Genomic DNA, 10,821 nt, shown 5'->3' on the forward strand with positions numbered 1-10,821 from the left:
GCAGCTCGATGTTTGCCGAGCTCAGATTTTATCTCCTGTTTTGTCACCACAGCTGGATGCTTTTGTTCTATTGTAAAGCTGCTTCAGTGGAGAAACCACCCAAGTCTTAAAAAGGTCAAAAGTTTAATGTTATATACTGTAAATAGTGTGGTATAGTGGTTCACAACCTTGTTTTGGCTTGTAAGCCCCATAAAATAAAGTAAAGTCTACCTGGTAAGCCTCATCACATGTTGTATTGTATTGAAAGAAGACTTATTTTGTTTTATTTTAATAACTTTTAGAGGGTTACAGAGATAAAATACAGTAATTCACAATAAATAAAGTAAAAGGAATCGCATCATCTTACAACCCCTTATAATAATCCATCAAAATCAACTGGTGTGTCGTCACCTGTTGGTTTTCATTATTATTTATCATTATCCAACCGGGGCTCGGTGCTCTGGTTGGATCCACATAGAGAGCCGGGGGCCAACGTTAGCCCTGGCTCTCTATGTGGAGCACTGAGCCCCGGTTTGTTATTCAGGTTTAAGAGGGAAGAAGCAGCGGGCCTGACGGGCAGCCGAGTGAAGTAAAGCCTGCAGAGGAAACACCGGGACCGTCAGGGTGACACAGTCCATCGAGGGAAACACAGTCAGGCGGCAGAGGAGAAGGCGACATATCAGCCTCTCATAATCGTCAGAATTTTGTTTTAGAGCTTTTATCGGCCGATACCAATGGCGTGCCGATAATATCGTATATCCTTACTTATTAACGGAGCAATAATTTCCAAAACCACAGCACACTGATTTTAGAGACTGAGACCATAATGACTCGTTGAAAACAATGACTGACGTAGTATTTCTAGAGAATCAGTCGGAGCATCTAGCGGTCGTCGGCGGCACTTTGAGGTACCTCAACCTCAAGCCGTGGTAGCTGCTGCACTGATGCTCTCTGCTGTTTGACCTCCTGGCCTGCGGTAACCGAGCAGCTGCTCGCTGCTTCTCGTGAAGATGCTAGTTTAACGTTAGCATGATAGCTATCTAAACCAGACAACAACTCCATGGAATATTCACAACGTATATTCTGCCGCAGTGTTTATTAACACGACCGCCACAGCGAGCAGATCGAGGCACTTTTTTCTTCCTTGGATGGCATGGAGGTGCGTTTGTTTTATAATTCATGCAGCCCTTGCGGGAGGTCAGCAAACACACCTGTAACTCCATTTCATTGGCACAACCAGGTACAACAAATCTACAGAACATTTCCTGAGAGTAACACCACACATCCCTCTGTCTGCTGCATTACTGGATAATACATTTTGACCAATTCCATTATTAACAGCAATTAATCAATCATCGATTAATCATCGACATCCCTACTGCTGATTACTGTATTGATTAAAGTTGTCCTCAAGCTTTTCATGAACTCACACACTCACACATTTCGATACCATTTATGGTCGTCATGTTGTCTCAGCAACGGCCTCACAATGTTTTTACATTCCAATCATTCACATCCTCTTCAAACATGGTTTTTGTGTTGTGTGTGTAAAAAAAAAAAGAATAGCAGTTGATGTATCATTATGTTGTTTTTTTGTTACAATAGTATCAATATGTTAATTGTAATTTTTGTTTTATTCATACTTTTCCTGTTTTATCACTAAACACAACACTGTTTCTATGTGCTGTTACTGAAAGAGATGAGCACAAATACTTCAAATCAAATGTAAAAAAAAAAAAAACTTTTTCTTCTGTGTAACATTTCAGTAATTTTTATTGTTGCATTCACTGAGTTGTGCAGCTTCTGGAACTTGAAGGATTTCCAGTCAGATGCTGAATGTCACAAAACAAAACCAAAAAAAGGGAAGTTTATATTATTATGAAAATGGGGAAACGTGCTTCCTTCCAGTTTCTAGAAAGTAAAATTTATCTTTAAGACTTTCAAAATTATGCTTATATATTTGTGCAAAATATCAGTGTTTAATACATTTTATTTTTTATAAAATTATTGCCTGATACTGATAAGAAGACTGATATATTGTTTACCCCTAAAGTTCATATTATGATTTTCATTCAGGCTGCTTAAAGGTGTGCAGGATTTAGTGACATCTAGTGGTGAGGGTGCAGATTGCAACCAACTAAATACCCCTCCACCCCCAACATGGTGGGCTCCATGGAAGAGGACCCTCTCATTCTAAGGTAATGAAAACACAACAATTCTTATTTTTAAGGTGATTATACACCAATTAAAACATACTTATGAATATTATATCCCATTTCTGCCGAGTCTGTTCTGCTAGATGCAACTAAATCCAACACACTGCACCTTTAAATCTCAGTTTCTGCACAAAATGTAATAAGAGTAGAAGATGTTTTTTTTTTTCAAGTCTACGCAGGTAAATGTAGATAATGTGATTTATCTGCAGGTGATTCACCCCCGTTCAGATGTCAAGTGTTTTTTATCACACCTTCTATGTCAGCACAGTGGACGGACGGATGAAGAGATATCATTCCTCCTCTGGAGCCTGTTTTGTACCGCGCACAAGAAAAACATCCCCAAAAAAAAACGCAAGACATCTAAAAAAGAGTCTCTGGATGGAAAAGTTCAGCCTTCAGTCGGCATGAACACGCCTGCAAATGATTACAGTGTCTAAACACACAACTCTGATCCGGTCACTTGGAAATTACAAACGTGGACAGTTGGCCTTGAAGAGCAGATTTGAAAAAAACAAATTAGGACAAACAGACGAGGAGGAGGAGGAGGAGGAGGAGGAGGAGGAGGAGGAGGGAAAAAAAAAAACAAAACAGAGCTGCACAGACTGACGGTGAAACTCTCGGAAACACTCAGCAACAAGTCGAAATGTTACACCGCTCCTGCACTTTTGAAACACTGTTCATACACTTCTCCGCACAAGAGATTTCAAGGACAAGCCCTTCTTCCACACACAAAACTAATGCTTCTGAAAAAAAAAAAAAAAAAAAAAAAAAAAATCCCCCCCCTCGGGACTAAAAACTGAGGGGAAAAAAAAAATCTCTGATTCTTGTCACATTCCATCAGACAAAGAAGTCAGATATGCTTGGAGTGAAGTCAAGCTTCAAGAGCGAGTGGTTTCTGGAGCAGCGGGCAGAAAATGGAGCACTGTGGCAGCGACAGAAAAGCTCACAGCTTTATCTGCACACTACATTTCCTACAATAGTGGAGGGGAAGAAGAAAAAAAAGGCAAATAAATGTTCCAAAAGAGGATAAACATCAATAATACCAGCGAGAGGAAACAGGATTTGCGTGTAGGAGAGAAAAGAAGAATAAGAGAAGGTTGTTTACACTCAGATCCAGGCAATGTGTTTGGTGTGTTTGGTGTGTGTGTGTGTGTGTGTGTGTGTGTGTGTGTGTGTGTGTGTGTGTGTGTGTGTTGAGGGTTAAATAGACCCTTTAAACAGAAGCAGTGGGGAAGCCTCACATCCTGAAGCAGCAGCTCTCATCCTGCTCGCCTCACGGACAAAACTCAGCGGTGACCTTTGACACTGAATCATCATGTTTACTTGATGAGTTTTGTTGGTGTAAACCTCCAGAAATGTTGGCTCAGTCATATAAAAAAAACTCAACTGCACTGCTTAAAGGATGAGTTTGTTTATTTTCTATATTTTTTTAAAATGTTTGGAGCCAAACCAACAAGTATGGTGTGTGTATCCACAGCTTGATATATCTTATTTCTTGTTGCCGTAGACCTCCGTTGTTGTCTAAAAACTATCAAAAACACATCAGTGAGCCACATCGCTGCACTTGTTGACATGATCCTTCATTAGGAAGAGTTTAGTCACGTTAGTTTGTTTACAAGCGGCTCCAAAGACTAATAACAGCGACCACATTTTCAGTCTCCAGAGAGCAGTTCTGTGTACGGCAGACACCACTGAGCACGTGCGGTTATGTTTACAGCTTAACTAGCTTGTTGTGCTACACATCACAACCTCTAAAGGTATTTGAGAAATTTACAGTGTAGTTTAATGTATTCTCACATTTAAGAACCTGGAACAATCAAATGTTTGGTATTTTTGCTTTAAAAAAATGACTAAATAAAGAAAAATAATTAAGAAAAGCTTGCAACTCATAGAAATATGCAACGTGTGATGAATTATACACTGATTTTATTCTTGATTTGTCTTTTAATGTTAAAAATGTCACAATTTCTCAGAGTCAAAACCCCAAACATTTGAAAAAAAACCTGATTATGAAATGTGATTATGAATATGAAAGGCCGCATCAGGTAAAAAATTATGACACATGCCAATCAGATGTTACCAAAACCCAAAGTAATACCTTAAAACCTCTTTCTAAAAGGCCAATTCATGGTTTCCACATTCAGTGGACAGCTGCAGGTTTGCATGTGGACAATCAGAGGTCCGTAAACACAGATGCATTTCACACGTGCACACTAGAAAACAAGGTTGCAGCCGTGATTTCCAGAATTATATAATCCAGTCTGTGAATATTATAAACTGCTGCTTTGCCACTATAACTTGCTGGTTTTTCATTCATATTTCATTGTCTCACCGATACTTACACAAGACGGCGTGTGCGACAGCTTAATAAGAATATACAGCATATATGCACAGTAGGGATTCCGGCGCATGCTAAGTCGGTGCTCGTGCAGTGTGTACAAACCACTTGGTCTCAAATTTTGGGCTGCGTGGACCCTTGTGGACGTGGACACATGATGAAATTTACATCATTCGGACCAATACGGACCCTCGGGACCACGCGGACACTGCAAGCTGTGGTGTGGTTACGTTTAAATTCATCGTTCTTGCTCTATTTGTCTGCAGTCTTTTGTTGCGAATAAACTGGACGTTGTGTTGTGTTGTGTGTTGTAGTCTGTTTATGTTGTTTGTATTTATTGTTTTAACGATGTTCATGCTGCCTCCTTGGCCTGATCTCTCTTGAAAAATCTAAATAAGACTTTTATCTGGTTAGATAAGAGACGTCTGGTTAAAAACGTCTCTTCATATTTATGATGCACATCCCGCAAAATTTTTGGTATTTTTGCTGAACAAATGACAACATACTAATCTATCCATCCATTTTCTATATAAGCTTATCCTGTGTAGGATCACCGGGGGGTTGGAAACTATCCCAGCATGCACTGGGCATGGGGCGGACTACACCCTGGGCAGGTCGCCAGTCTATCGCAGAGCTAACACACATAGTGACCCACTAGCACATAAACACTTATAGACGCTTTCCAGCTCACCTGACCCGCATGTCTTTTAGACTGCGAGAGAGGAAACCTCCACACACACACACACAAACAATTCATCAATATTCAACAATTCACTGATATTGATCTATTTCTTGTCGAGTCATTAACGGATTAATCGACGAAGTGTTTTCCTCTTGAATCTCAAAACGCTGTCCGACAGTTTGTCCTCTGCTCCTGAGCAGAAACAACTCATGTCTGTGGAGCTGTGATGTATTATTAATGTGTCGACCTTTGTTTATGGACACTGCTGCTGCTGTTGGACTAAACAAGAGGAAGTAACCCCCCCCACCCCCCCGCCCACCCCTGACCCTCCGCCACCCACAGTTCTTGGACAGAAGAGGTCATGAGCTCCACTGACAAAAGGATGTTTTCCGTCTGAACACAAGAGGAAGCAACTAACTCCATTTCTAGGTTCATCTTTAGAAAATGACACCATATCTGTATTTTGCTGTTATTTTTCCAAGTAACAGATCATTTGTGTAGTCACCAGAAGTCCCCAGAACCCAAAGTGTTGCGTCTTAAGTGTTTATTTTGTCTGAAAAACTGTTAAAAACCACAAAGAGAATCAGTTTACAATAATACGACATAGAAAAGCTGCAAATATTCACACTGTACACACTGATGATTGATTTTCAATTACATTCAATCAATTAATTAATTATTTCAGCGCTATTTCATACCATTTTCGGCCAAAACTGACACTGATACTACAATCCACAGCTCTTTATTTAAAACACTGCTTATATTTCTAGTGAATGTACTGGAGAATATTAACTAAAACAAATATATCTGTTGTCAGATTATCTAATGACCATTTATTTCAATGTTTATTTAATAATTTATTCTATTTACTCTATTCAAGTTAATTAATCTGCGCTATCAACAGCAAAAAAAAACAAATGCTTCTTAAATCCTCAGATTTAAGAAGCAGCAACCAGTAAATGTTTTGTGTTTTTTACTTGTTAAAGGCCTCAAATGGTTCATCAGTGTTAATGTTGTAACAATTAGACAAACAAATAGGCAATTAATCACTAAGAGGATCGACCGGTTAATAAATCAGGAATTATCTGGATAATTAATCAATTGTTTAAGTCATTTATCAAACAAAAAAATGCCAAACATTGTCTGGTTCGAGCTTCCAAAACGTGAGGATTTATTGATTTCTTTTTTTTTTTTTAATCTTTTAAAAATTAATTGTGATCATTTTGAACTGCTGGTCGGACAAAGAACAAGAGGTTTAGGAGGTTGTGATATTTTACAATATCTCATAGACTAAATAATATTTAACCATCAGCCAATATAAATACTGTATTACCTTTAACTACACTGTCATTTTACTACACATCCTGTGTACACTCAGCCTGATTAATTAAGTACTTTTTCTATTTTTATTTTATGTTTTTTATTCATAGTATTTATCATTATTATTAGTATTTGGTATTTACAGTATTTTATTCCCATATTCTATGTTATTTTTAACATGTGTTGTTTTTTTTATACCTTTGCACCGAGTGCTGGAATAAACCTTGAAACCTTAATCAAAGGATTAATCAATAATTAAAACAATAGCTTCGATGCAGGACTCAATAAAAGTAAGTAAAACTGTCATTGTTGTTATGATATTCATATTACTGTTGACTATGAATGAATCAACAGGTCACTTTATAAGTATCCCTCAGACTGTCTGACTGGACTGATCTCTGTACAGTGAATAAGAATAGCACAAGAAAATGTCAAAATAAAGAAACTAAATCAATTAATTGTTACATCATTTATAAATACAAAGCACCAAATGTTCTCATTTAGGTTTCTCTCTGTTTTCTATCATCATAAATGATAAACTGTTGGTTAGAGAACAAACTGAAGTGTCTGGAAATGTATTATGAGCTTGATGTAGTTAAAGTATTGCAGTAAAAGTACATAAGTATTATGAGCTTGATGTAGTTAAAGTATTGCAGTAAAAGTAGTGGTTTGGTCCCTCTGACTGATATATTATTATATATGACATCATTAGATTATTAATAGTGAAGCATCAGTGTTAGAGCAGCATGTTACTGTTGTAGCTGCTGGAGGTGGAGCTAGTTTACACTACTTTATATACAGTTAGCTAGTTTAGTCCAGTGGTTCCCAACCTAGGGGTCGGGGCCCCTCCAAAGGGTCAGCAGATAAATCTGAGGGGTCGTGAGATGATTAATGGGAGAGGAAAGAAGAAAAAACAAAGTTCTGATACACAAATCTGTTTTCAGTTTTTGGACTTTTTCTCTAATCTTTGATTTTTGCTGAAATATTGGATCATTTGAACATTTATTGAAATGAAAGCATGTGAGAAGTTTAGAGGGAAAAATCACTATTTGGTGGAGCTGTTAACAACTCATAGACATGTGAAATGTGACCCCGACTACACACTGCTTTTTATAAGACGTCAAAAGCTAAAAAGGTTGGAAACCACTGGTTTCATCTTTAACAATGTGTTGTATTTTAAAGGCTTGTTACATTATCCATTGTGTCAAATCTTCATCTGAAAAGTAACTAAAATGTAGTGGAGTGGAAGTATAAAGTAGCAAATGGAAATACTGAGTGCAAATACCTCAAAATTGTACTTAATTGCAACACTTGAGTCAATGTGCTTAGTTTCTTTTCACCAACGCAAAATATACAAGTGCATCTGTAAAATATTAGCTGGAGAGACGGTGGGAGAAAGAGGTTATGATTAGAAAGGTATTGATCATCTGCAGCATGTCATTTCAATCAAGCCGCCACAACACAACAGTGTGATTAACGCCTAATTATAATATGCAAATGAGCACAGGTGTCCATTTAAATGACGCTTCTCAGTTAATTTTCTTACCTGTTTTTCCAGCATGATCATTCTCTCAGTATCATGACCTTCATGGAGAGTGTATCCATGCGAGTTCAGGTTCACCGTTAGACACACTTCTCCTCTGCCAGCATCTTGGGTGAGAAAAAAAAAAATAACGGAGAAGGAGAAAAAAAAATGTTACTGATGCTTTGAGCTAACTAGCGTTAACGTTGGGAGGCTAGTAGACAGCTCAATGCTTTATCCTTGAGAGAAATGTCCTCGGAGGCTCCAGCATGTCTCGGCATCAATAAAAAAAGGCATTAAGGAGTGTTTATTCATGGAGGAAAACACCACAGCGGTCAGCGACCAGGGAGGGGGAGGAAAACAACCAACGGGCGAGCTGAGAGCTTGCTAACGTTAGCTTAGCCAGCTAAACCCAACGATTATCAAAACGTTATTTGTCTCCTCCTGCCTTCATCCATCGCAGCTCCGCTCCCTTCCAGTCACGCTCGAAAAAACACCCCGGAAAGGTCTCCTCTTGCGTCGGTTCTCCTTAGCAAATCCGCACCGATGCTCGACGGCGACATCCCAGAGAAGAGCGGTCAGTCCGGGGGTAGATGTGGAGATTTAACCACTGAAGCACTGATGCTTCAATGGATGCTGCTGCTGTTGCTGCTGCTGCTGCTGGCTGATGAGGAATCTCCGCTTTCACCAAGACAAGACGCTGCTGCTTCCACTGCTGCTACAAGCATCTCAGAACAACGACGCTCCTGAACGCACCACACGTATCACGACGCAGAGAGGGACAGAGACGCCCTTGAACGCACCCCAATTCAGTTCTGGTGATTTTAAAGATCCCCTCCACACGTTTTAAGACGTTTATAAGATACTCTACTTTGAATAATAATTTGTGTCTTTTATGGTTTTTGTTTTTCCACAAAAAATAAAGATTAATTATCTTGTTAAAATCCTTAAAATTAAGTCTACTCCTTCTCCTTTATTAAAAAAAATCTTGAATCTATAAATATGCAAATATATTTCATTTTAAAAGTTCAACAGATGTCTCCTACTTAACTGTAAAGTTCATTCTCAGTCTATGTGCACTGGAGGCTTCAGGTTTCCACTTCACACTTGTCTAAATTGAATATTGGACCACAATTGGCTTCCAAATTATTTTTGATGTCACACATCATGCTCGTAGGCTTAAACATCCAACTGAAGGGACAAGAACAAAAGCACATTTTTTCCAGTGGAGGGGGACTTTAAACATTATTTCTAAACGATAACAGTCAGTGATCGAAAGTAACTAAGTACATTTACTCAAGTACTGTACTTAAGTACATTTTTATACAGTCATATTCTAAGTTCATGGTAATTTTCAGGTATTTAACAGGTAGTTTTTAGGACTTTTTACTCAGACGGTGGTGCAATCTGGTACAAATTATGAGAAAAAAACAGAATAAAGTGTAATTTGCTGTGGAAAATTAGATATTCATCAATAAAAGTCTGACAAAAACCAAAAAAATTGCCACTGATACACATGGCCAGAGACAGATGAAGTAGATTAAATCATTTTTTAGTACTGATTCAATTTTTAAATTAAATTTAATGGTAATTTATATTACACTGTTACGCATTAACTTGCGACCTCTGTAGTTTGCTGCTGTATAATCTTTTGTTTTATTGTTTTACTGCCTTGTTTTTTTTTCTTTTTTATTAATTTTCTCTGTTTTAATTAGTTTAAACTTTTGCCAGCATTTATTATTTACACTGATATTGCAAGCTATTTTTCTTTCTGTCCTATCGACAGTGTTTTGGGTTGCATCTGATTGCCCTTACAGGGACGAATAAAGTTGTATCTGAATGTGTGCACAAGATAATTTGCTAGAAATTCATGTGTCTCTAACATACAGTGCACTAACCTTCAGATGTAAATATCCGCCATATAACGGAGGGAACTCAGCTAATCAAGTTTTATTTTCACCTCAGAATGTCATACAATGAAATTCTTGCTCCTCTTGCACATAAAGGAAGAAAGAAAATGTATTAATTACCAATCTATTAACATTTATAACTGCAGACTTTAATTATTTTCATGAATGACTCTGACATGTGAAACACATTAAAGACTTATAATCCTATTATAACTGCAGACCTGATGACTCATCAGGAAGTATGAAACATTTAACTCTTTATTATTGATTCATAATCATTAAAGTTTTGGATCGGTCAGTCTGGCTTCGCTCTAAACATCCTCATGGTGTACTTGGTTGTTTTTTTAGTGACATACACACGATCCAGTGTGAATGCAGCCTGTTCAAAAAACTGATAAAAACTCTTTATAATAGTTGTTGTAGTAATACTAGACCAGTACTATTACAAATGTTTTACTTTATCCTACTTAAACATTCAATGTGCTATTTTGATTTTTTGCCCTCTATATGTAGCTTCACCCAAAAGAAGATTTAGTAATAAATAATAAATTCTTGGGTGTTGTAAATAGTAAATAATTGCTTAATAGTCATAATCACTGATAAGTCAACAGGTCTTGCAGTTATAAATGATTATAAGTCATTAATAAAAGGTTAAATGTTTCACACATATGAATTTATAATAAATGATCTTGTTTGTACAATATAATAACTTCACACGAGATTAAAAAGTATCCCCTTTCAGGACTCCGTAATACGAAGACTGTAATGATAATAATGAGCTTGGAAATACTTTGACAAAAAAGTATTAGTCCGTGGTCTGCTGAAGAAAACCACAAGATGTGGCTGAAAACTCC

The 10,821-nt window shown here is 37.5% G+C and overlaps 1 protein-coding gene across 1 annotated transcript in view; it reads right to left on the bottom strand.

Moving 5' to 3' along the window:
- LOC121903639 (ral guanine nucleotide dissociation stimulator-like) overlaps positions 1 to 8,959 on the bottom strand; it is a 69,329-nt gene extending 60,370 nt beyond the window's left edge. The window contains exon 1 of the mRNA XM_042420862.1: positions 8,082 to 8,959. Within this exon, the coding sequence (XP_042276796.1) occupies positions 8,082 to 8,102 (21 nt within the window). The 5' untranslated portion in view covers positions 8,103 to 8,959. The remainder of the gene's footprint in view (positions 1 to 8,081) is intronic.
- Between the last annotated feature and the right edge of the window lie 1,862 nt (positions 8,960 to 10,821).

The sequence above is a fragment of the Thunnus maccoyii genome, chromosome 9, assembly GCF_910596095.1.
Source record: "Thunnus maccoyii chromosome 9, fThuMac1.1, whole genome shotgun sequence".
NCBI lineage: Eukaryota > Metazoa > Chordata > Actinopteri > Scombriformes > Scombridae > Thunnus > Thunnus maccoyii.